This window comes from Lycium barbarum, chromosome 11, assembly GCF_019175385.1.
Source record: "Lycium barbarum isolate Lr01 chromosome 11, ASM1917538v2, whole genome shotgun sequence".
In the NCBI taxonomy this organism is placed as follows: Eukaryota; Viridiplantae; Streptophyta; class Magnoliopsida; order Solanales; family Solanaceae; genus Lycium; species Lycium barbarum.
The window spans coordinates 3,965,952-3,992,548 of record NC_083347.1 but is presented as its reverse complement, the minus strand read 5'-3'; the positions used below and the strand labels follow the sequence as shown (position 1 = coordinate 3,992,548).

General features: G+C 36.6%; 2 protein-coding genes across 2 annotated transcripts; both read left to right on the top strand.

Annotated features, from left to right (window-relative positions):
- The first annotated feature begins 8,552 nt into the window (after window positions 1-8,552).
- On the top strand, window positions 8,553-10,908 carry LOC132618297 (uncharacterized). The gene has a single exon (XM_060333365.1). The coding sequence runs from the start codon at window positions 8,682-8,684 to the stop codon at window positions 10,737-10,739; it is 2,058 nt and encodes a 685-aa protein (XP_060189348.1). The 5' UTR covers window positions 8,553-8,681; the 3' UTR covers window positions 10,740-10,908.
- Window positions 10,909-13,615: 2,707 nt separating this feature from the next.
- On the top strand, window positions 13,616-14,206 carry LOC132617601 (probable protein phosphatase 2C 55). The gene has a single exon (XM_060332641.1). The coding sequence runs from the start codon at window positions 13,616-13,618 to the stop codon at window positions 14,204-14,206; it is 591 nt and encodes a 196-aa protein (XP_060188624.1).
- Window positions 14,207-26,597: the final 12,391 nt, after the last annotated feature.

The following is a 26,597-nucleotide window of genomic DNA, read 5'->3' as shown; positions in this document are numbered from 1 at the left end:
CATGTTAGTTCAATGCTCAGATATTTATGTCAGCTTAGTACTCAGGTATCAGTCCAGTACTCACGTATTCATGCCAGCTCAGTATTCAGCTAATCCAACATTAAGTTAGCTCAGTATTCAGTCAGCCAGTCTTCAGTTAGTTTAATAGACATTCAATTTAGTATCTCAGTAGTTTAGTAGTCATGTATTCATTCAGTTCAGTAACCACGTGTCCTTGATTTCAATGGTAATTGGGATGACCACCTGCCTCTTATTGAGTTTACTTACAAAAATAACTACCATGCTAGTATTGGGATGACACTGTTTGAAACCCTTTTTGAGCAAAGGTGTAGATCACCAATTGGTTGGTTCGAAGTTGGTGAAGCAGAGTTGTTAAGATCAGATTTGGTTTACCAGGCTATGGAGAAAGTTAAGTTAATACAGGAGCGTTTGAAAACGGCTCAAAGTCACCAGAAGTCTTACACAGATGTGAGACAAAAGGGACTTAAAATTTTCAGTAGATGATTGGGTGTTCCTTAAAGTCTCACCCATGAAGGGTGTCATGAGATTTGGCAAGAAAGGCAAACTCAACCCCAGATATATTGGACCTTATAGAATTCTGCGAAGGATCGTTCTAGTAGCTTATGAACTTGAGTTGCCACGAGATTTAGCTGCTGTACACCCAGTGTTTCATGTATTTATGATGAGGAAGTGTGTAGGAGACCCGTCGTTGGTTGTTCCTACTGATACTAAAACAGTTAAGGATAGTTTGACGTATGAAGAGATCCCCATAGCCATTCTTGACCGTCAGATTCGCAAGTTGAGGACTAAGGAAGTAGCCTCAGTGAAAGTCCTGTGGAAGACTCAGAGGGTTGAGAAAGCTACATAGGAAGCTGAGAAGGATATGAAATCCATGTACCCGCACTTGTTTCAGGCTGCAGAAGAGATTTATGATGAAGCACCAAGATTTTGAGGTATGGAAGCTTTCTTTTCATGTTTTTGGTCGTGTGTGGCCAATTTATAATGCTATTGTGATGTAGCCCTGTGAGGCAATGATATTATGGGTTTTTGTGACAGGTTGGTAGTGCCTTATTACAGGGGAAACTCTAGCGAAATTTTTGTAGAATCCCGAATGGTTATCATTCGAGGACGAATGATCCCAAGGGGGAGATATTGTAACACCTCGTAACTTCGGACGAAAGTTTGACTCATAAGATGATAATATAATGGAACCAATATGAGGATTATAGGAAGTGTTTTGAAAACCAATTAAGTCATAAGAAATGTCTTTGGGCAAAGCAAAGTTGAAAACCACTCTACGGAACATGTTTGCAAGAGAGTTTATAGAAGGTCATACTTCCAACGATTATAACCCCATTATTAATTTTGAATTTGGGAAAACATCCTTGATTACAGTTGTAGCCCTTTGAAATATCTTTCCAACGGTATATTATGGAGGTCAAACGGACATCTTTGCAAAGAGTTATGCCCATTTTACTGAAGCCTGTCTTCGCTGGAAAATGGGTGACTTCGACGGGAAGATCGACGTTTCGTCGATCTGATCGACGGTTCGTCGATCTGATCGACGGTTCGTCCTTTGAACCGTCGATTGTGCGTTGTTCACTGGAAATTTGACCAATTCGACGGAGCAGATCGACGGTTCGTCGTTTGAACCGTCGTTTGGTCCGTTAAGTACGTTTTCGGGTCAAAAGTCGGGTTTACGCGTTTTCTTGTTATATTTGGGGTTGGGGTTTATTTCCCCAACACCCCATTCACGAAAATTCTCTCTAAACTCAGAGACAACAAATCCCAAACCTCAAGATCTTCCAAGGTAAGTTTTTATCATGATTCTAAGTTGAATTTAAGTCCCTAATCCCTTTCTAACTTGAGTAAAAACTCTTCTAATCCATAGAGTTAGGATTGGAACATTTTTGTTGGATGTGGAAACCCTAGAACCCGAATTCAAGAGGATTGGACTTCAAAAAGGTAATGTTTTTATCCCTAATCATTTATAGTTGTGAATTGATGAATTCTTGGGAGAATAATATTTGGGTTGGATGAAGAGAATTATATGAACTATGCTAGAATGGTTGGATTGTTGATTTGGGATTGTTGTATTCATATGGGTGCTGAAGAATGATGTTAATTACATCTAATTGAGATTTTAGCATTAGCTAGAAGTAAAAGAATGGAGATTGGGTGAAGAAAACACCATTAATGAGGGTTATAGAGCTTCATGCCCACTAAGTGTTTGATAAAATGCTTAGATGAACAAAACATGGATATTGTTGCTAATATAGGATCCCTATGACTTGTATTGCTATAGATTGAAGTTGAAGGGGTTGAAGGACATTGTGATACGCTGAAAAGCGGAAAGTTAAGGTATGTAGAACTTCCATCCACATGTGGGAATCTCTACGTTCTTCCCCATGATTCGTTTCGTAAAATATATGAAGTTCAAATCCTAGGGCATTAAACCCAACATATTGGTAGCCCGTAATTATGTATGTATGTACATGAATTTTGTATCTATGTTCGTTATTGTATTCCTAATCTTCCATTACGGATATTAGGAATCCTAGCTAAATCCATGAATCATGAATTCTTCCTCATATGTTCTCATTATGTTTATATGAAACTTTATGATTTCATCCAGCAAGTTACAAGCATGTTTTCAAGTCAAGTATATATATATATGATTATGAACTATTGTTATTACTCATGCATCAAAAACATGTTTTGCAAGACTATGACAAGTTATCTTATGAAACTATATTTACAAGTTATGATTTATGAAAACCATGTACAAGCAAGTTATGATTTATGAAAATCATGTACAAGTAAGTTATGATTCATGAAAACCATGTACAAGCAAGATATGATTCATGAAAACCATGTACAAGCAAGTTATGATCATGAATACCATGTACAAGCAAGTTACGATTCATGATATACCATGGGCAGCAAGTGCCACTATTTTCATGTTCATGTTTTGGGAGTTGCATTAATTACCGAGGAGGGCTTCAGATAGCCTGAAACTACGTAGCCACCGTAGGATGAGGATCGCTCCACCCATGTCCCGGACGATCTCTCATAATGACTGGATCCTTTCATATTTTATTAAATCTCATGTTCCCTGGCAAGGACTGAGTGTTCTGCTGGCGGGACGCAAGCACCAGACCATGGATCGGTTATAAGTTATTGCTCTCCCTACTTATGATATTTTTACCATGTTTTATATATATATGTATGCACTCATGTTCATGTCCAGGTTTTCAGTTTCAGTTCTTATCATGTTATTCCATGTCCCATGTTATTTCTTTCAGTTGTTTTACATACTAGTACATTCAATGTGCTGACGTCCCCTTTTTATTGCCCGGGGGCCTGCATTTCACGATGCAGGTACTGATATACAGGACGACACATCTGCTCAGTAAGACAGCATTCGTATCAGCTTATTGGTGAGCCCCATCTCATTCGGGGTTTAGTCAACTTTTGTTTTATGCTTAGTTATGCATCTGAAGGTACGCTGGGGGCCTTGTCCCAGTAAGTATGTTTTTCAGTCAGACTCATGATAGAGGTTTCATAGACTAGACAAGTCAGTTATGTTATGTCAGACATTCGGAGTCGTATAGCCATTTTTGGCTCATTCATGTTATTTCCGCACTCATGTTTAAACAAGTGTTTTTATTAAGTATTATGACTTACTACGTTTTATAAAGGCTCATAATGCATTCACGTTATATTTCCGCTCATGTATGTATCATGATGATTCAGCAAGCCATGTGGTTCGCTCGGTCACACGCAGTCAGGCACCGAGTGCCGTGTTACGTCCAGGCCATGGTTCGGGGCGTGACAAAGCTTGCAGCTCAACTGGTAAGAGGCGCTTCCTTCGGGAGGACAAAGGGCCTGAGGTCACGGGTTCGAAGCTCTGCAGGGCGCAGCGAACTGGTGTGATTTCACTGCCACAATAATGCAGTGTACATGAGCAAGTCATGGAGGGCAACCCGCAGCATGCATGGGTTACACCTGCGGATCCTCAAACACAAGTCGCCTTTTTTGTGAGGACCCCACCGCCTGGGTCGCCCAGGACCGGTGAGTAGACCCCTTGCGGGCCCCGCAGCTCAACTGGTAAGAGGCGATTCCCTCAGGGGAATGTAAAGGGCATGGAGGTCGCGTGTTCGATACCCGTAGCGCTGCAGCGTGAAGATGGTTTATCGTGCGGACACGTGTATCCTTGCTACAATACCCCAGTATGTCAAGCATGCATGTCATGGAGGGGGCCCGCAAGGGGTCTACTCACCGGTCCTGGGCGACCCAGGCGGTGGGGTCCTCACACCCATACTTAACCGATACACCGCCCGATAACCGTCCGATAATTGCTAATCCGATACCGAACCAACCGATATCTTATAGGTTGGCTAGCGGATTAGTACTTTTAAAAGCCGATAACCGTTAAGCCGAACCGTTAACATAATAATCCGTCCGATCCGCCCGATAAGCAGCCCTATTGTGAGCTAATGGTCCCAAGTAGGCTGGCTGACAATGTAACACTGGTAAATTTGTGATGAAAATAACAAAACAAAAATATGCATGTTGTATGGTTTATATTGTACCATCAGGTACGTATTGATATTTGGCATGTTCGAAAACATGTACATTAATATATACTATCAATATGCACATATAAAGCATGTGCAAAAATCCTTCCTATGGCATATATTCTCTCAACAAAATAGTATTTCGAAATGTTATTTCAGAAATTATTTAAAAACATTCTACAAATTAAAACACTTAATTAAAGTTCAGTTTGTAGCTCACATGATTATTTCTGGCAGTAGGAAGACAAGTAAAGGTACTTATCTTTTCATGAGTCTAACCTTTATGTATTTATTTTTATTTATTCAGACAGTCATTTTGAATTGTATATAACGTATATACTATTGAGTATTTTATATTCTCTCCGTCTCAAAATACTTATCGTATTTTTCATTCACACACCCATTAAAAAAGTAATTTTACTCTCTTAAAGTATTTCACCATGTGATCTCTCCTCAAAATTTTAAAAGTACCAAGGTATAATTGATTTATGTGAACTCACAAAGCCTATTGATGTAATTAATACAAAGGGTTAATTAAAAAGAAACTCTTAATTTTATCTTGACTTTTCAAAATAACAAGTATTTTGAGACGTATATTTTTTAGTAAGGACGATTATCTTGAGACGGAGGGAGTAAATATTTTTTTGCTAAATAGGTATTCCCTCCATTTCAAAATAAATAAATTTCTAGCATTTTCTTATGGTCCAAAATAAATAAACTTTACAAAGTCCAAAGATGTACCAATTAATATTTTCCAAATACCCATTCTTTCTAATGAGATTTTCAACTGCCAACATTGACTATCTCTAATTTTTTTTAAAAAATTAGGGAAAGTAAACTGATAAGTTGACAAATTATTCTTTGATTAATGTTACTAATTAACTTCCTTAAGGGTGTGCTACACCCCAAAAATTGTTTATTTTGGTGAATGGAGGGAGTATACAGTAATATTCATTTTTTTAAATGGAAATTTCTTAAAAAAATTGAGAACTTAAAATCGAATTAAAATATTATTATTGTCTTCAAAAAGGTTCGAGTCCAAAAGTCCAAATAAATTCAACGTTTCAAAAACCTTTTAACATTTTTTTTGTTTTGACAAAGTGTAGTATTTCTTTTGGCACGTTTAATGCAGCTGCGTGTTTGCCTTTAAACGCAAATTTTAAGCTGATATGGTGCTTATTTTTCATGTGCATTTGTCCTATTCCAACCCCCCCCCCCCCCCCCCCTCACAATTTACATAGCGTTATTTGTCAGAATTTTAAGAGTCAAACAAATTATTATTTTATCGTAATTTATTGTCAATCATTATAATTTATAAGTAGTTCTTCCACAGTCAAATTTAAAATATTGACTTTCGAAATCCAAACAGTGTCATAAATCGAGACAAAATGAGTACTCCCTCAAACTCAATTTGTGGCATAGTTTGAGTAAAAATCTACTCCCTCGGTCCCATTTTATGTGAAAAATATTTAATTATTTATGGAGATCAAATAGCTTTCTCAAACTTTTTTTAAAACATTTTAAAGCGTTAACTATGTGGACTCATAGTATATTTCGGGTAGTTTTCAAATATATAAATTTTAGTTTGAAATATTAAGTAGTACTTCCTCCATTTCAAAATAAGTTGTGTTTTTTTTTTTAGATTGGGCACACCTAGGGCTGTTCACAGTTTTGGTTAAAACCAAAATCAAACCGAAAATTTAACCAGTCGAATAAAAAAACCGACATTTGGTTTGGTTTGGTTTGATTTGGTTTTAAATTTTAAAAACCGGTAATATTTGGTTTGGTTATGGTTCTATTAAAAAATAACCGAATAAATAATCGAACCAAACCGATAAATTATATATATAAATTTTATAATTATTTATATGTATGATATTAGTTTTTCATAAAAAATTATAAATATTTTATACCTTTTAATCATTAATTTGATTTTTGGTCTACTTATTTCACATGATTGTTTAAGGCCTATGTTTTTAAGAATATGTTCAAGCCCACGTCTTTAAGTCTTTTAACTCTTTAAGTCTTAAGTGTAAACCTACTAATAGAAGCTCACGTTAGAGTCTAATGTCTTTAACTTAAATTTTTAGCCTTTCTTTGTCAGCCATTTGATTTTAGGTTGTTTTTTTTTTCTTTTTCGAATTTATACTTTTCTTTTTCCTTGTCTGAATGGGTTCTAAACTTCTAATATTTTTCATATGAAAAGGACAGAGGTTGTAGATTTGGAGGTTCCTATAGAAGATATTTCGGTAACATTAGCATTTGCTGCAACTCAAGCACATGGTAGTGCCCTAATACTTTTTCCGTGGGTAATCCTCCTAAAAAGCAGAAAAGAACAACTCCTTGTAGTCGAGACCCTAGCCTGGGGATAATGATAAAAAAACATCTGAAGTTTGGAATCATTACACAAAGTTTTTTTAATAAAATGGGAGAATTGAGGGCAAAATGCAAGTGCTGCCCCAAAGTTTGGGATCATTACACAAAGTTTTTTTAATAAAATGGGAGAATTGAGGGCAAAATGCAAGTGCTGCCCCAAAGTTTGGGATCATTACACCAAGTTTTTTTATTTCATATATTTTCATTTTAATTTTAGGTTGTCTTTATGTTTAATTAATATGTATGTTTGTAACAACAACTAAAATCTCCTATGCTCTACTTTATTTCCAGGTATGTGTATTCAGATGACAAAAATGGTGCAGCCACTACTAAGTTAGTTTTTAGCTCTATATGTAATAGTTTAGCAACTTTGGGTAACTTGAGTACTATACTATCACTAATAGTGAAAATGTTTCTATGATGTATGTTCCACCTTAAACTATAAATAAAGGTTATCGTTTGAACAAAAAAAAAAGACATGTCTTTTTCAACTTTTTAATGTTTTACAGATAAGTCTCATGACTACTAGTCATAAACCGAAAAATCGAACCAAACCGACAATAACCAACCGGTGGTTATTATTTTATGGCCTTATTTTATTTGGTTTGGTTATAGTTTTAGACATTTAAAAACCGACTAAATTGATTTGGTTATGGTTTTAATCAATAACCGACCCAAACCGAATCATGAACACCTCTAGGCACACCCCTTAAGAGAAATACTCATTCTTAGAAAGTAAAATGTATTTTTCCTACGTACCCTTAATAATTTTTTTTGAAAAATATGAAGCTCTGTACTAGTTTCTTGGTTATGTAGAACTCCCTTTATTTAATTAAGGATAAAATTGGAAGAACGTTATTAGTGACTTATTGATTATGTAAAATACCACTTATTTTGAAACAAAATGAAAAGATAAAACGCCACTTATTTTGAATTGGAGGAAGTATAACTTATACCGAATTCATAATCAAAATTAAGGCCCCGTTTGAACATGATTTGAAATCGTGATATGGAATTAGTGATTTGAAATCAGGGTGATTTGAAGTTGAAGTTTTGTTTGGACATGAAATTTGGATTTCTTAAGTTGTATTTTTTCTCATAAATATAAAAATCACACAAGTTGTGAAAACCATTGAAACTTTCACAATTCTTATACAATCTTATCAAATGAGCAAATCGTAGTTCATAACAAAGTTAAAATGTCACCAGAAGACCTTTCTAAAAAATACATCTATTGAACGAACTTTAGATGTCAAAATTAAAATTTTTGACCCTCATATGCTGAAATTGTTCACATAAATTTTGACTGACGGAGTACTTTAATTATATCACCAAAATAGCATTATCTCTAATCACAGCCATAATACTCATTCTTGTTTCTTTCTTATTGAAAGACTTCTATCCCCCTGTCAGAATAAGCATAAATTTTTTGAAAAGCTACCAAAGAATGGTAGTAATTTCTTTTTGGCACGTTTAACGCTGCTACATGATTGTAAAAATAGTATACACACCAAAAGAACCAGAAACTTTTCAGTGCATTTGTCCTAGTATTATTTTCCAAAACAAAAGGAAAAATTTGGCCAGTGACACTATCTTTGAATTGGGTATATAGTTTGTCATAGTATAACATTCTTGAAACCCTGATACAAAAGTTGATATAACAAAAAAAAAACACGAGAGCTAAGAGGAAAGGAAAAAATTAAACATTAATACTGATCCTCAACAATGGTTGATTCCCAAGAAAATGCACTCATGGAAGAAAGAGAAGAGCTCATGGTTTCACCTGTTGATGATGAAGTAAAACCTATTTTTAGACTAGCCCATTTTTTGAAACCAACAATACCCTCTGCCCAAAAGGTCCCATTTCTCCCTTCAAGACCCAATATTCAAGAACTGAAAATCAGTTCTTGTTATTCTTCACTAAAGGTCAAGTTTAGGGGTGGGGTTATGCATATGAAAGGATGGTCTCAATGGGTTGATAAGTTAAAGCCTTTATATCAAGATACATGGAAAAAAGCGGGAATCTTTGAAGCGATTACAGGTTCCACATTCAAGATTTATATGCACCATGATCTGATTTATGCTCTTGCTGAGAGATGGTGCTTGCAGACTAACACATTCATTTTACCATGGGGAGAAGCAACTGTTACTTTGGAGGATATGGTAGTTTTGGGTGGTTTCTCTGTTTTAGGCCACTCTGTCTTCAACCCTTTGAAAACCAAAGAGTCTGATGAAATTGTTAAAACTCTTACGGAGTGTTATAATGTTATTAGAAAAGATAAGGTGAATGTTTATCACCATGCCTGGATGGAATATTTTGCCGGAAAAGGTGGTGACCATTTGGAGCATGTTGCATTTTTGACCCTTTGGTTGTCCAAGTATGTGTTCCCTTCTAAAGGTTTTCAGAAAGTGCAACCAGATCTTATCCCTATTGCAATTCATCTTTCTCAAGGCAACTCAATGGCACTTGCCCCTGCTGTTCTTGCTACCATTTATAGGGATTTAAACTTGCTTAAACAGTTGATTGTATCTTCATCTAAGCAGACTGAACAAAGTAATAATTTTAGATGTATAGAAGATGAGTCGGATCTTATCCTCCGTGCTCCTCTTAATTTTGTTCAGCTATGGGCATGGGAGAGATTTCCCAATTTGCAGCCTAAGTCTAGTATTTTCATCAACTCTGGGGAGCCAAGAGTAGCTAGATGGCATAAGGTGAAAAAACTAAACTGTGTGGATCCTAGGAGTGAAGTAGATTCTGCAGCAGAATGTTTTCTGTGGCGTCCTTACGCTATTGATACTGTGAAGAATTGGGACATCAACAAATTTTACAAGGAAAGGGAGGAATATGTGGAGGTTGGACAACAGATGGGAAGTGAAATCTTGATTTTTGCTCGACTTATTCGAGCTTCTGAACTAGTTGGGATGGATTGTGTAGAGCTGTATAACCCTCATAGAGTATCGATGCAATTTGGATTCGATCAAGATGTGCCCGGTTGTGTGAATTATGCATGGAGAAATTATGACAGACCAATTCAAGATGCCAAGCTCTATATACCTTCTAGGCTCATCGAGTCAGATGTCAGCAGCCGATACTTGGAATGGTGGAAGAACCAAAACATTAAATTTTTGCAGAAATGCGATGAGGTTAGGAAAGATGGTAGTAGTTTTCAGGATTGTGAAATGAGAGTTGTAGAATCATCAGATGATGATGACAATATACCAATTTCGGAATCTTTACGCAGGATGAAGCTCATGAAGAAAGAAATTACTGTACCTGCTAATCAAGAACCTCTACGTAGAACCCAAAGCAAATCTTCTTCAGCTTCGAATGATGGAACTGCCAGAGAAAAGGAGACTCTAACGGAATCAAAACCATTAAGCAAAAAACTTGATAGTTCAAATGGAAAATCAGAGGGATTAAATGGAGATGAGCCATATGTAGTTAAAGAAATGGTGCAACTAGAGAGCAAGGACAACAATGGCAAAGGTAGCTGTAAGCTCAACTTGCCTGATGATTTAGAACTTGCAAGTGACGGTCCAAATGCAAATCAGAGTGATGGTAGATATGCAGAATTTTCGAGCAAAGCTTCTGTGGAAGCACCTAAGGTACCTGCAAAAGGTTGTACCAGCATAACTGAAGGAAGTATGGAGATGGGAAACACTAACAACCATGAGAAAGCGAATAGTAGATATGAAATTACTGATATTCTGAAACTTGAGATGAGGATTAGAAACCTTGAAAACATCAATTCTGGAAAGGTTCCAAGATTCAGGACAAGGTGAAAACAAGATAAAGCTAAACTATAGTGCTGATGCTTCTCTGACTAAGTTTTATTTTTGTGTTCAAGAAGTTGTGTAGTTCTTCTCTATAGCCTAGTGCTTGAAGACATTTAGATAGTGTTACTGTCTCATTCTTCTCTTGCTAAGACAATTTTATTGAACTAGTGGAATGGATTATAATTATCTCAGCTTATGTAGTGAAAGTTTTACACTTGTATTATGCTTCAGCTCACTAGTTTAGTTGTTTATTTCGTTCTTTCTCACATTTCTGCTCTGCGCACATTCAAGACTGGAATTTACTTGTAAAAAAATTGCCACTGGGAACCATTCCCATTTCTCACCTAAGACTGAGTAACAACGTTTGATTCTTTACTTGGGAGTTGGGGCTCCAATTCCATACTATGATTGTAAGCCCTTCCAGTTTTTAGGTATAACCATCTGGTATCCGAAACTCACCGGCTCGACTAATCCAGATTTGTTGAGAAACTATGACATGCTCAGATAGGAATAATATGAAATTGTTTGAAGTTGCTTGAACTTTAGCTGAGTTGTTAGTGTAAAACTGAAGTGATTTAGCAAAGCCATGACCAACTCTCCAATTTTTATCCTAAAAGTTGAATTACTACTTCCATCGGTGTTTAACTCAATCATTGTATCTAATGGTTTCTCCCTTATAATTAGTCTGCTAATGGACATAGCCGCATAGGTGTGTATACTTGTATTTCACTGCATATTCTGTTCCAAAACTATCCAATTTCTATTCTTGACCATCAATGTCCTTTTCAAGAATATCTTTAAGTAAAGTATTGTGTCCCTGTCTGGTGAAATGAAATAATAAAACCCGAAATCAGATTTCTATACCAGGTGTTTCCTTCATCGAGATGGAAAAAATAGGCCAACTGGTCGTCATCGCGAAGAGCAAAATCCCCGTTGACCAGTCAACCCAAAATTCCTTGTTCGCGATTGCCACACACCCTTCATGATCGCAATGCATAAACTCAGACACCAAAAAAACCAGTAACAGCTGAAATACTCCAAACTTATCCGAAACCTATCAAAACGAACTCCGAATTGGACGAAACCAGTTTCTACGAGTCACAAATAACAATACGACCTAACCATGCGGTAAAATTACTGTTTTGACCATAGATGCACAAAATGAGGGGTTGGATTTGGCTATGCAAAATGATCCTTAAGAATAGCTCCATATATATCTTGCAATATTCCCTGAAACAATTACATGGTCAAAAGTTTTTTCTTGAGGCTGTCTGCAACAAGTACACAGCTGGTATTGCAAACTACATTCTTCCCTTTTCCTAAAATGACTATTCCAGTTACGTTGGAAAATGTTTTTCGATTTTACTAATTATTTTCTTTCCATATTTATTTGTAATTTTGCACATTATCTAAATAATTACATCAAACAGATTTTTCACTTTACTTCAATTTTCTAAAGGAATTACCTAATCTGTACTTACTATACTTTCATCTAGCCCTCTTTAAACTACAAGTACTATATCACTTCTACTCTATTACTTTTATACTCAACCAATATGGGATGGTTATGGCAAGCATATTGATCTACCTATTGATTAAAAGCTAAGACCAAACTATCAAAATAAAAAAGATCAAATTAAACTTACTTCCATAATAACCCCCAAGCTTTTGAATATTAATAATCTAACACTCCGTTTTGGACAAGTTTTTTTTTTCCAATGTATTTTACATAGCTTTCTTTTTCCTGCAAATCATTTTATTTACTGCTGTATTTCCGTATTAATTTAATTTCTTTTCCTTATGTGGTCACCTTTAAACAATATTTAAAACGCAAAGTCAGACTTATTTGAGGGGCGCACTACCAGAAATGTGATATTTAACTATGAAATTACTAGTTACGACACAAAATCCATTACTAAATATTCACTTTTCGTGATAAAAATTATACTATATCGTATTTAAATGCACGAGTCAGATATTCTAGAGAAGAAACACAATATGGTGTAGCAGAGTTTACAACGTAACCAACAACAACAACAACAAGCAGCCCAGTATAATCCCACCATGTGGGGTCTGGGGAGGGTAGAGTGTACGCAGACCTAACCCCCACCTTGAACAAAAGTTTACAACGTAACCAATTATTATTAATGTTTATCACAAAATTTACCTTATAATTAATCTGATTATGTAAATATTTTATATAGAGCGCACAAAATTTAAACTCATTAAGAAAAGAAAGGGGACATAAGAAGATCCTGAACATCAATAGCCAAAAAATACAAGAAAGTTCATTCAAACTCAATTGTTGTCGAATTTGATAAGGCATATTTGCATAATGTGTTCATAAAAAAAAATAAAAAAAAATCACCCACTATGAAAAGGTAAACGATTTAGCGGGAATGCAATTGATTCTTTTTTAATTTTAGGTTGCCACATTGTTATATAAGGACGAATAACGAAATTTTTCAATATTTCAGGGATTAAAAGCATAAATTCTCGTTAAAGAAAAATCGTCAATTTATATTTCCTAACCTGGAGAGGATTAAAATTCCCTAACCTGTAAACAAATCCAAAATATTGTAGAAGTAGGTTGCGTCCATGTAAAGCAATTAACTTATTTTATAATATACCTAGTACTGTCTCAAGATGTTATTTAGAGTCACGATAAATTGTTTGGGGTTATGCACAAATAGGAAAACAAGATCATGCTCTTCTTGTTTTTACATATGAACCGGTGAAATTCCACGACATAAACAAATATGTCAAGATTATGTTATTGAGGTAAAAGGAATTCAAAAATTGCTTTAGGTCGCAGTTCTCATACTAGGAGTTATAGTACTTTAGTATTTCGGAAAGTGTCACTTCTCTAATAGATTCCATAAATGGCTATGGACGAGATGTATATAGACGAGATAACTATTATAGACGAGATGGATATAGAAGTTGAGTGTCTAAACTTTCACAATGGGAGTATTAACGTTCCGAGTTCCATTAATGGGAATTTCAGCACGAGGATGGCGGCTGGCGTATTTTACATACCAAAATATAACAAAGCCCCTTTAGGGGAAGATGCACATTTTATTTGCATAGAGGAAGAAACCCTAGGTGTAGCCGATGGCGTTGCTGGCTGGGCAAAAAAGGGTATCGATTCTGGAGAATATTCGAGACAGTTGGTTAAAAACGCTGAATTATCGATTCACAAGCAGAAAGAACGAGGGAATAAAATTCACCCGATGAAAGTTCTCAATGAAGCTTATTTTAACACGAAATCTCAAGGTTCATCGACAGCTTGTATTTTGACTTTAACGTGTGATATTGTACACGCGGTCAACGTTGGAGATAGCGGGTTTGTTGTTATAAGAGACGGGGTAATAGCATACAAATCAGTAATTCAGCAAAAAAGATTCAATTGTCCCTTTCAGTTAGGGAATGGTTATACATGTGACGATCCAAGCGTGGCACAAGAAAATTAAGGTTCCAGTAAAAACATGAAATGTGATAGTGATGGGATCAGATGGTTGTTCGATAACGTTCATGACTTTGAGTAGGAGAAATTAGTACGCAAGGAGCTAGTGGATTTGCACGAACTGGGAGTATTTTCGAGGATGTTAGCACAGAGGATTGCACAATATGCACTGCATAGCTCACAAAGTAAAAAGAATTATACACCTTTTGCTAGAGAGTGTTCCAAAGTTGGAAGACATCACACGTTGGTGGCAAGCCTGATGACATCACAGTGATAGTTGCCCATATTTTGCCTCTATAGTTCGATTTAAGGGTTTAGGATTAATTAGCTGTAAAAATATATTCTTTGGTTCTTTTATGAATGTACGATGTAAAATATGCCTGATCAAATTCGCTAAAAGATGAGTTTGAATGGACTTTCTTATAACTTTTGGTTATTGATAACGTTAATAATCTTCTTATTTCCCCTTTATTTTCTTTATGAGTTTAAATTTCACGCACGGTATATATCACTTATAAGGTAAATCTCATGAAAAAATTTCGGACAGTGTGACCCTGTCTGGCTATGCATACACAATGATCCTGCAGAATAGCTCCATACATAACTTGCAATATATATGAAACAAAGACATGCTTCAACGGTTTTTCTTTCTTTCTTGAGGCTGTCTGCAACAAGTACACTTTCAAACAAGAATATGACCAAATTAAGTTCAATATTATCTCATCCACTGGGAATTTTCCTTTTTAGTTACTCTGAGACTTTAATTACTCGACTTGCTTTGTTTTGGAAAGGGGTTAAATGAATTAGAAAAGAGCTCAGAGTGAGTAACTTGATATACTGGAACGAAAGCAATCATTCTGGTTTAAACCATTTTTAGGGCAATGGAAGGTTGAGAACAGATAAAAATATCATGTAGGCGAAGGATCAAGCTTTCGCGAAACCTCTGCCTTAAGGTCTAAGATTTGCCCAAAATTAGGCCTATTCGGGCAAAAGTTAGGTCGTAATGCAAACCTCTGCCTTAATGCCTAATTTTTGCCCCAGTAAGCCTAATTTTGCTACGAAACTGTGCCTTGTGATTTTTTTTTTTGACTGAACCCGGGTTCGAACCCAGAATCTCGAGATTAGACAAATGACAAAAATTAAAGACCAGCAATTCGTGGAACAAAAATGAAAACCACCCCCGAATAAGGCCAAAAGGAAGGAAATAGAGTTTGGGATTAGAGCAAAAGCATGTTTTATTTTAGTTTTTACTTGTTAATGAAGGAAGGTATCAATGTTGTTTTCTTATATTGTCTGTTCCGTTCTCTTGAGGTCAATATATATATTGCTTGAATTGTGCTTAGGTTTTTGCTGCCTTCACCAGCTACATTTTTTATTTGAGAGTGCCTGCCTCTCTGTTCAAATTTAACCAGTAATGTATATCGATAATTTTCATGCTCACAACCCACTTACCTCCTGTGATTTGAGAGTGGAAAGCTCTTAACCTTTTTCACGTGTATTGTAGGTTAACACAATTGGGCATCATGACAAGTAAGTCTTGACGTCATCGTACGCTTGATGGTTTATGCCTTTATGTTTTTTTTTAATGACATGGGAACTCACAGCCGCTACTCTTTGGGTGTGCACGGGGTAAACCTAGCTCCTATGCAATAGCTCGCAAACTACACAGGAGAGGTAACCCGCACTAGGCAAGCCCGACGAACTCGACCCAGAAGGCAATTCCCCTACTGTCGTAGGCAGGGGATTTCGAACCTGAGACCTTCATTATGAAAGTCCTATGCTCAACCAACTAAGCCACCCTTACATGTGTTTATGCCTTTATGATCATTGCAGCAACCTGTGTGAACGTGTCAAATTGTGAATTGCTGATCTAGGATGAAATTTACCCCATCTTTAACTAGGATTCCTAAATCACGTTGATGTTTAAGAGCCTTCGTTCTCATTCCCTACCCATTGTTCATTGGATTGATGTCCGATAGCTTTTCGTTCTCCCCAACCTCTTAATTTAATTTCTTGTATTATTAATTTCTTTATTAAAAAAATACAAGGCTAGAATAATGTAACACCCCGTACCTTTAACGAAAGTTTTGACCACGATCCTAGACTTAGAACATCAGATAAAGAATGTGGGAATTGAAATTTTTCCGTTCAGTTGTGATATCGTGGTTTACGCCCATGAACAGTGGTCGTATTCCAATTTAAGACCATGAACAGTGCCCGTAAACTGAAACCAAGAATTTCTGAACATTCTGGAATTTGACATTTTGAGGTCATATGGTTAAATACGGACCGTATTTTACTTTACGGCCCGTATTTAAAAACGTGTTTGGAATTTGGGAAAACTTCCTTGATGAAAGTTGTAGAGCATTGAAATACCTTTCCAACGGTATCTTACGGGGGTCAAACGGACATCTGTGCAAAGAGTTATGGACATTTTACTGAAGAGACGCAGTGCAGTCCGTATTGCAAAATACGGCCCGTATTGCAGTTTACGACCCGTAAACTGAATTTACGACCAGCACTGTTCAGAACGTAAATTGCAATTTCACAGGACAGTATATATTCATCCATATCAGTTCAACTCATTATTTTTCATTCCTTCAAACCCTAGAACGACCTCCTACTCTCCTCCAACATCAAGAACACCAAGGTAAGTTCATTCTAATTATTCCAACTCAATTCTAACATATATCCTTGTAATCTAAACAAGAAATCATCAATCCTAATCTAGGGTTTTCAATAAAACCCATCTCAAGATTCAAGAATCAAGATTTAGGAAATCTTCTCCAAAATCCAAGTCTTTAATTCAAGTTTTGGAGCAATTAAGGTATGTAGAACTTCCATCCACATGTGGGAATCTCTATGTTCTTCCCCATGCTTCGTTTCCTTGATATTCACGAAGTTCAAATCTTAGGGCATTAAACCCAACATATTGGTAGCCCGTATTTATGTACATGAATTTTGTATCTATATTCGTTATTGTATTCCTAATCTTCTATTACGGTTATTAGGAATCCTAGCTTAATCCATGAATCATGAATTCTTTCTCATGTGTTCTCATTATGTTTATATAAAACTTTATGATTTCATCCAGCAAGTTACAAGCATGTTTTCAAGTCAAGTATATATATATATGATTATGAACTATTGTTATTACTCATGCATCAAAAACATGTTTTGCAAGACTATGACAAGTTATCTTATGAAACTATATTTACAAGTTATGATTTATGAAAACCATGTACAAGCAAGTTATGATTTATGAAAACCATGTACAAGCAAGTTATGATCATGAAAACTATGTACAAGCAAGTTACGATTCATGATATACCATGGGCAGCAAATGCCACTATTTTACATGTTCATGTTTTGGGAGTTGCATTAATTACCGAGGAGGGCTTCAGATAGCCTGAAACTACGTAGCCACCGTAGGATGAGGATCGCTCCACCCATGTCCCGGACGATCTCTCATAATGACTGGATCCTTTCATATTTTATTAAATCTCATGTTCCTTGGCAAGGACTGAGTGTTCTGCTGGCAGGACGCAAGCACCAGACCATGGATCGGTTATAAGTTATTACTCTCCCTACTTATGATATTTTTACCATGTTTTATATATATATGTATGCACTCATGTTCATGTCCAGGTTTTCAGTTTCAGTTCTTATCATGTTATTCCATGTCCCATGTTATTTCTTTCAGTTGTTTTACATACCAGTACATTCAATGTGCTGACGTCCCCTTTTTATTGCCCGGGGGCCTGCATTTCACGATGCAGGTACTGATATACAGGCGACACATCTGCTCAGTAAGACAACATTCGTATCAGCTTATTGGTGAGCCCCATCTCATTCGGGGTTTAGTCAACTTTTGTTTTATGCTTAGTTATGCATCTGAAGGTATGCTGGGGGCCTTGTCCCAGTAAGTATGTTTTCCAGTCAGACTCATGATAGAGGTTTCATAGACTAGACAAGTCAGTTATGTCAGGCTAGACATTCGGAGTCGTATAGCCATTTTGGCTCATTCATGTTATTTCCGCACTCATGTTTAAACAAGTATTTATATTTAATATTATGACTTACTATGTTTTTATAAAGACTCATCATGCACTTCACGTTATATTTCCGCTCATGTATGCCTCATGATAGTTCTGCAAGCTATGTGGTTCGCTCGGTCACATGCAGTCAGGCACCGAGTGCCGTGTTACGTCCAGGCCATGGTTCGGGGCGTGACAAAACTTGGTATCAGAGCCTAGGTTCAATAGTCTTTAGGGAGTGTATGAAACCGTGTCCAGTGGGGTCACTTTTATATGTGTGAGGGCCCCATACATATAAACAGTTGACCACCAAGACATTCAGGATTTGTCTCATTTCTTTCTACTCTAGATCGTGCCATGAAGCTTAGAGCAATAAGTAACTTCTCTTCCTCTCGAATTACGTACGTTTCAAATGCGCAAGAGATGAACAGGTAATTCAAGGTCCAAGTAAGGATGTTTACCCATAGGGAGTACAATTGTGCAGCACTTGCTGGTAACAAATGAGACTTCAAGTGCTATTGAAAGTGGAATACAATGTAAGTTGCCCGAGAAGGGGTGTAGTGGAATGAATAGTATGTTGAATGATAATGATGTTCTTGAGAAAGGAGAATGGGATACCACAGGGAGAGGATATTAGAGAAATTAGAAAAGGAGCTAAGTCTGCAAGAAACGTAAATCATGAAGGATCTCAAGGAAGTGGTGGCAGACAGTTTTCTACCGGAGGTCATCAGGACCCACTCCATCTGCTGTTAAAGATTGAAAGGGAAAATAAACAGGAAATTGTAACAGGTACAATTGAGTTGGACATATGAGGTAAGTTCATCATTTTTATACTGTTGTTGAAATTGGGAGCCCTGTGTGGCTATGATATGATATGATATATATGTATATATGTTGGCCTTGTGAGACATTGTTGGTATTTCCTGCGTGCAGGTTTTTGGGATAGTAAGAAATACAAAGGAAACTCTGCCAAAATTTTCCTAGAAATAGAAGGAGAATGAGATATAAGTTCGTAATATGTCTGGAAAAGCCATGTCAACAGTAATGATAAGATTTGACTTTACTAGTACGACTGACTTTGAGAAATATGATTTTATTTCCTATTCAGATGAATACCTTGAGTAGGTGACAGTTCGGATACATCCGAACGTGTGTTAGAAACCAAGGGCTTACGTTAAGCGTAGAGTAGAGTGATTAGTGAAAGAAGAAATCAGCTAAACCGTAAGAGAACAAACTATAGAAGAGTAGCCTTTAAGAGTTGTCAAAAGGGGTTGACCTATGATTTACAATGTGAGCAGAGTAAAGTCATTAAGATGGAGTATGCCAGTTATGAATACAGTAGCAACCGTTCATGTAAGTAAATTTAGTTTTTCCCCATGAGAAATTGCTCAAATGGGAGTCGAAAGATTCATCAATGTTGTAGAGTACAAAGGAATTACAGAAGATAAGGAATGTTTATTGGATCCCATCAAAGGAGAAAAGTTTGTAAGTATAAGATGTTAGCCTTGGTCTAAGGGGGAGATGCATAAATCTCCAGTAAGTCCAGTGAGATAATTGAAGACCCGAAGGGTTAGTATGAGATATGAAGAACCTTAATTCAGTTAGGTTGGCATAATGAGATAGCCTCCATAGGGAATATGCCTAACCCAAAATGAGTAGAATGATCGTCAAACGAATCGTGTCAAGTTCAATTACTATCAATTAGGCGATCACAGAAAAGCTATAAAATCATGCCCAGTTATGTGTCACAAAGGTAGTGTCATTACATGAGACTCTAATCTTTAGGGTGCTAGTCATAGACTTGGCGCACAACAGTACTATGAGTATTTTAGGAAGTATCTAAAATCAAGTATGGGAAGTATGGCTCATGATTTAGACAGACAAGAGAACTATGGTGAAAGAATTTCACCGCTTATCCAAGCTAGGAATTCGACTTTCAGGCTCCGAAGTAGGTGGAGTTGTTGCCCGGAACATGGCTTATTCCTCCTTAGTCATCGAAGTTAGAGAGAAGCAGTTTGGTGATTCCTACTTGCTGCAGATGAAAGAAGGGATCTATGAATAGAAAGCCATAGCTTTTGAACAAGGGGGAGATAATGGTACCTTGAGATATCGAGGCAGATTATGCGTTCCAGATGTAGATGGGCTCAGAGAGCGAATCATGTCAGAAGCTCACAACTCTAGGTATTCCATTCGCCCAGGCTCCACTAAGAGGTACCATGATCTTAAGGAGATTTATTGGTGGAATGATATGAAGAAGAATGTAGCAGAGTGTCCGAGTTGTCAGCAAGTGAAAGCCGAACACCAGAGGCCTGGTGGCTTGGCTCAGGATAATGATATTCCTGTCTGGAAATGTGAAATGATCAATATGGGCTTTGTATCAGGTCTACCTCGTTCAACTATGAGGCATGATTTAATTTGGGTGATTGTGGACAGACTTACGAAGTCAGCGCACTTCTTGCCAGTTAAGACCACAGATTGAACAGAAGATTATGCCAAGTCATGTGTTAATGAAATTGCTGGATTGTATGGGACCCTAGAGTCCATTATTTCAGATTATGGTGCTCAGTTCACATCGAACTTCTGAAAATCCTTTCAGAAAGGATTGGGTACAGAGGTGAACCATAGCACAACTTTTCATTCTCAGACAAATGGTCAGACAGATACGTTATTCAGATCTCATGTTATAATATTCATGTTAGTTCAATACTCAGATATCAGTCCAGTACTCACGTATTCATGCCAGTTCAGTATTCAGCTAATTAAGTATTCATCTAATCCAGTATTAAGTTAGCTCAGTATTCAGCTAATCCAGTATTCAATTAGCTCAGTATTCAGTCAGCCCAGTCTTCAGTCAGTACAATAGACATTCAGTTTAGTATCTCAGCAGTTTAGTAATCTTGTATTCATTCAGTTCAGTAACCGTGTGTCCTTGATTTCAATGGTAATTGGGATGACCACCCGTCTCTTATTGAGTTTACTTACAAGAAAAAAAAAGGGATTACCATGCTAGTATTGGTATGGCACTATTTGAAACCCTTTTTGAGGGAAGGTGTAGATTACCAATTGGCTGGTTCGAAGTTGGTGAAACAGAGTTGTTAGGACCAGATTTGGTTTATCAGGCTATGGAAAAAGTCAAGTTAATACAGGAGCGTTTGAAAACGGCTCAGAGTCGCCAGAAGTCTTATACAGATGTGAGGTGAAGGGACTTAGAATTTTCAGTTGATGATTGGGTGTTCCCTAAAGTCTAACCTATGAAAGGTGTCATGAGATTTGGCAAGAAAGGGAAGCTAAGTCCCAGATATATTGGACCTTACAGAATTCTACGAAAGGTTGGTCTAGTAGCTTATGAACTTGAGTTGCCACAAGATTTGGCTGCTGTACACCCAGTGTTTCATGTATCCACGTTGAGGAAATGTATAGGAGACCCATCGTTGGTTGTTCCTGCTAATACTATAACAGTTAAGGATGGCCTCACCTATGAGGAGATCCCCATAGCCATTCTTGACCGTCAAGTTCGCAAGTTGAGAACTAAGGAAGTAGCCTCAGTGAAAGTCCTGTGGAGGAGTCAGAAGGTTGAGGAAGCTACATAGGAAGCCGAGGAGGGTATGAAATCCATGTACCCGCACTTGTTTCAGCCCGCAGAAGAGAATTATGATGAAACACCAAGATTTTGAGGTATGTAAGCTTTCTTTTCATGTTTTTGGTCGTGTGTGGCCAATTTATAGTGCTATTGTGATGTAGCCTTGTGAGGCAATGATATTATGGGCTGTTGTGACAGGTTGGTAGTGCCATATTACAGGGGAAACTCTGGCGAAATTTTTGTAGAATCCCGAATGTTTAACATTCGAGGACGAATGCTCCAAAAAGGGGGGAGAATGTTACACCTTGGAAATTTCCCCGTTAGCGTACCGCGAATAGAACCACAAATGGTATGAAGTATACAATATGTTGACGAGTAAGAAGTAATATTTAATGATTCTAAATGAGATTTAAAAGACATTTGAGGTAAGAGACGAAAGTTGTTAAGGAAAGCAAGGTATATGTTGTGTGTCGGGCAAGAATTACAAGTATCGAATTAATGATGGCTTAATGACATTTTGGAGAAGAGTTATAATGTCCCTTATGTATTCATGCCTCACGTTTCACATCCAAGTTCATGTATTCTCTATTCATGTCTCACGTTTTAGCACTCATGTTTTCATGAAACTATGTCATGTCAGTTTTCCATGTTCCATGTCATGTTTCTTCAAGTCCATGTATTCAAGCCATGTCCATCCATATCCTTAACTATGACCCATCATTCGAGGACGAATGATCCCAAGGGGGAGATATTGTAACACCCCGTACCTTTAACGAAAGTTTTGACCACAATCCTAGACTTAGAACATCAGATAAAGAATGTGGGAATTGAAATTTTTCCGTTCAGTTGTGATATGGTGGTTTACGCCCATGAACAGTGGTCGTATTCCAATTTACGACCATGAACAGTGCCCGTAAACTGAAACCAAGAATTTCTGAACATTCTGGAATTTGACATTTTGAGGTCATATGGTTAAATACGGACCGTATTTTACTTTACGGCCCGTATTTAAAAACGTGTTTGGAATTTGGGGAAACTTCCTTGATGAAAGTTGTAGAGCATTGAAATACCTTTCCAACGGTATCTTACGGGGGTCAAACGGACATCTGTGCAAAGCGTTATGGCCATTTTACTGAAGAGACGCAGTGCAGTCCGTATTGCAAAATACGGCCCGTATTGCAGTTTACGACCCGTAAACTGAATTTACGACCAGCACTGTTCAGAACGTAAATTGCAATTTCACAGGACAGTATATATTCATCCATATCAGTTCAACTCATTATTTTTCATTCCTTCAAACCCTAGAACGACCTCCTACTCTCCTCCAACATCAAGAACACCAAGGTAAGTTCATTCTAATTATTCCAACTCAATTCTAACATATATCCTTGTAATCTAAACAAGAAATCATCAATCCTAATCTAGGGTTTTCAATAAAACCCATCTCAAGATTCAAGAATCAAGATTTAGGAAATCTTCTCCAAAATCCAAGTCTTTAATTCAAGTTTTGGAGCAATTAAGGTATGTAGAACTTCCATCCACATGTGGGAATCTCTATGTTCTTCCCCATGCTTCGTTTCCTTGATATTCATGAAGTTCAAATCTTAGGGCATTAAACCCAACATATTGGTAGCCCGTATTTATGTACATGAATTTTGTATCTATATTCGTTATTGTATTCCTAATCTTCTATTACGGTTATTAGGAATCCTAGCTTAATCCATGAATCATGAATTCTTCCTCATGTGTTCTCATTATGTTTATATAAAACTTTATGATTTCATCCAGCAAGTTACAAGCATGTTTTCAAGTCAAGTATATATATATGATTATGAACTATTGTTATTACTCATGCATCAAAAACATGTTTTGCAAGACTATGACAAGTTGTCTTATGAAACTATATTTACAAGTTATGATTTATGAAAACCATGTACAAGCAAGTTATGATTTATGAAAACCATGTACAAGCAAGTTATGATTCATGAAAACCATGTACAAACAAGTTATGATCATGAATACTATGTACAAGCAAGTTACGATTCATGATATACCATGGGCAGCAAGTGCCACTATTTTACATGTTCATGTTTTGGGAGTTGCATTAATTACCGAAGAGGGCTTCAGATAGCCTGAAACTACGTAGCCACCGTAGGATGAGGATCGCTCCACCCATGTCCCGGACGATCTCTCATAATGACTGGATCCTTTCATATTTTATTAAATCTCATGTTCCCTGGCAAGGACTGAGTGTTCTGCTGGCGGGACGCAAGCACCAAACCATGGATCAGTTATAAGTTATTGCTCTCCCTACTTATGATATTTTTACCATGTTTTATATATATATGTATGCACTCATGTTCATGTCCAGGTTTTCAGTTTCAGTTCTTATCATGTTATTCCATGTCCCATGTTATTTATTTCAGTTGTTTTACATACCAGTACATTCAATGTGCTGACGTCCCCTTTTTATTGCCCGGGGGCCTGCATTTCACGATGCAGGTACTGATATACAGGACGACACATCTGCTCAGTAAGACAGCATTCGTATCAGCTTATTGGTGAGCCCCATCTCATTCGGGGTTTAGTCAACTTTTGTTTTATGCTTAATTATGCATCTGAAGGTATGATGGGGGCCTTGTCCCAGTAAGTATGTTTTCCAGTCAGACTCATGATAGAGGTTTCATAGACTAGACAAGTCAGTTATGTCAGGCTAGACATTCGGAGTCGTATAGCCATTTTGGCTCATTCATGTTATTTCCGCACTCATGTTTAAACAAGTATTTATATTTAATATTATGACTTACTATGTTTTTATAAAGGCTCATCATGCACTTCACGTTATATTTCCGCTCATGTATGCCTCATGATAGTTCAGCAAGCCATGTGGTTCGCTCGGTCACATGCAGTCAGACACCGAGTGCCGTGTTACGTCCAGGCCATGGTTCGGGGCGTGACAAATAATATCTTAATGAATTGAGGCCATGAAGCTAACAACTAACTAGGGGTGGCAAATGGGCCATTTGGGCTGAAATTGGGCTAATCAAGATAGGCTGAATAGATAGATGGGCTAATGTCCAACCCTGCCCAAAGTGTATTTGGGCCAGAATGGGCTGAGTTAAGATGGGCTAAATAATGAGCCGTAATCCAACCTGCCTAAGTTGATTCAATTCTTTACAATATTCATAACTATTAAACAAATCAAAAATCAATATTTTTTTAAAAAAATTATAAATTTATTTTTTCAACCTATACTCAAATTTTGACAGAATGTTTTAAGCATTGAGCAAAACAATTTAAAAAAAAAATTAAAAAATAAAAATAACTTTTTTAAAAAAAATAAAACTTTAAAAATTATTTTTTTTAAAAAATAAAAAAATATTTTTTTAAAAAAATAATTAAAAAAACAGTAAATGAAGATTCTTATATTTTATAGTGTTAGGTTTTGTAAATAAGAAAAAGTATAGTTATGTTTTGTAATAAAGAGTCTTAAGTAGGTAGTTTATGTCATTTTTTCAATAATGAATGGATTAATTTAGGCTAATAGAGTCCTTCAGCATCAGAAAGAGGTTGTGTTGCTTTATGGATCAACCAATGATATAGATAACCACATGTCCAAGTCCAACCACTCTGTAGATATAGACATATGATGCTTATCCCAAAAAATGGGTATAGATGTGTGTAATTTTCACCGCAAGGTTATAGGATTAAGCAAAGGCTAAATCCTACCTATCTTCTGAAGGCTATTAAGTGATATCTCTAGGTTTGTGAAGTGATATTTTTTGTTCGTAGTCAGTGATTTCTTCAAAGACGGACCTTGACTAAAAATTGTACATCACAAAAAGACAAATAGCGCCACTGAGGAGTAGTTAGAACAGTTGTTTCCTTGTTCACATTTAAAGGGGAAAAAAGAGAATGAATATACTGCTCAAAGCTTTTCTGGACTTAAGAATGCCCAGTAATTACAATTTACAGATGAGAGGTTGAAGAATTTAGTTGAGTCGTAGTGGATAAGGAGAGAAGCTAGACTTAGCGAACTAATACTAAGTGTTTGGCGTTAGGCTTACCTGCAAAGTCTTAGATAACACCAATTCTGAATCACTGTCCCTGAGTGTTATGTGAACTTGTTTTGTGCCATAAAAAATGAGACCCAATCAAAATAAATAAAAGGAAAAGAAAACGGCAACAAGTTGCAATGTCCATAACATGTTTTTGGTTGCCATGTCTGTACATATTTTTGGTGATAACCAATTGGAAATTTTGCAAATTGCATAGAACCAATTATTTTGATTGGTTGAAAGAGTTGGCATCATTTGCTATAAATAGAGGATAGCTCTCTCGTTCAAAACACACCTTCAAACACCTAGAAAACATTTTAGTGCTTTCTTTCTTTGTCTTTCTTTTGAGAGTATTATTATAAGAGAGCTGGGTATTGGGAAATACTTGTGTGAACCCTTCTTTTGGAGTGATCTTGTGAGGTTATTTTCTTGGGATACTTTTGGGGGTAATTAGAGTATTTACTCTAATTTTGTACTCTCTATTGTACTCTTGTTGATATAGTGAAATTGTTCCTCTCCGCTTGTAGACGTAGGTCACACTAATCGAACTACGTTAAATTTGTGCCTCATTTATTTTCTTTACTTGCCGTGATTATCAACTTAATATTGTCTTTGTTATTGTCATTATAATGTCGTTTGGCTAAATTCCGCATTACTCGGGTTCCCGATTCTAACACTGAGTATATTAGGCTGGAGTCCAACATTTGGACAGTGGATCAAACC

What these genes read in the sequence shown, in the direction of transcription:
- LOC132618297 (XM_060333365.1), top strand. Translation starts at nt 8,682, where the DNA reads ATGGTTGATTCCCAAGAAAATGCACTCATGGAAGAAAGAGAAGAGCTC.
- LOC132617601 (XM_060332641.1), top strand. Translation starts at nt 13,616, where the DNA reads ATGGCTATGGACGAGATGTATATAGACGAGATAACTATTATAGACGAG.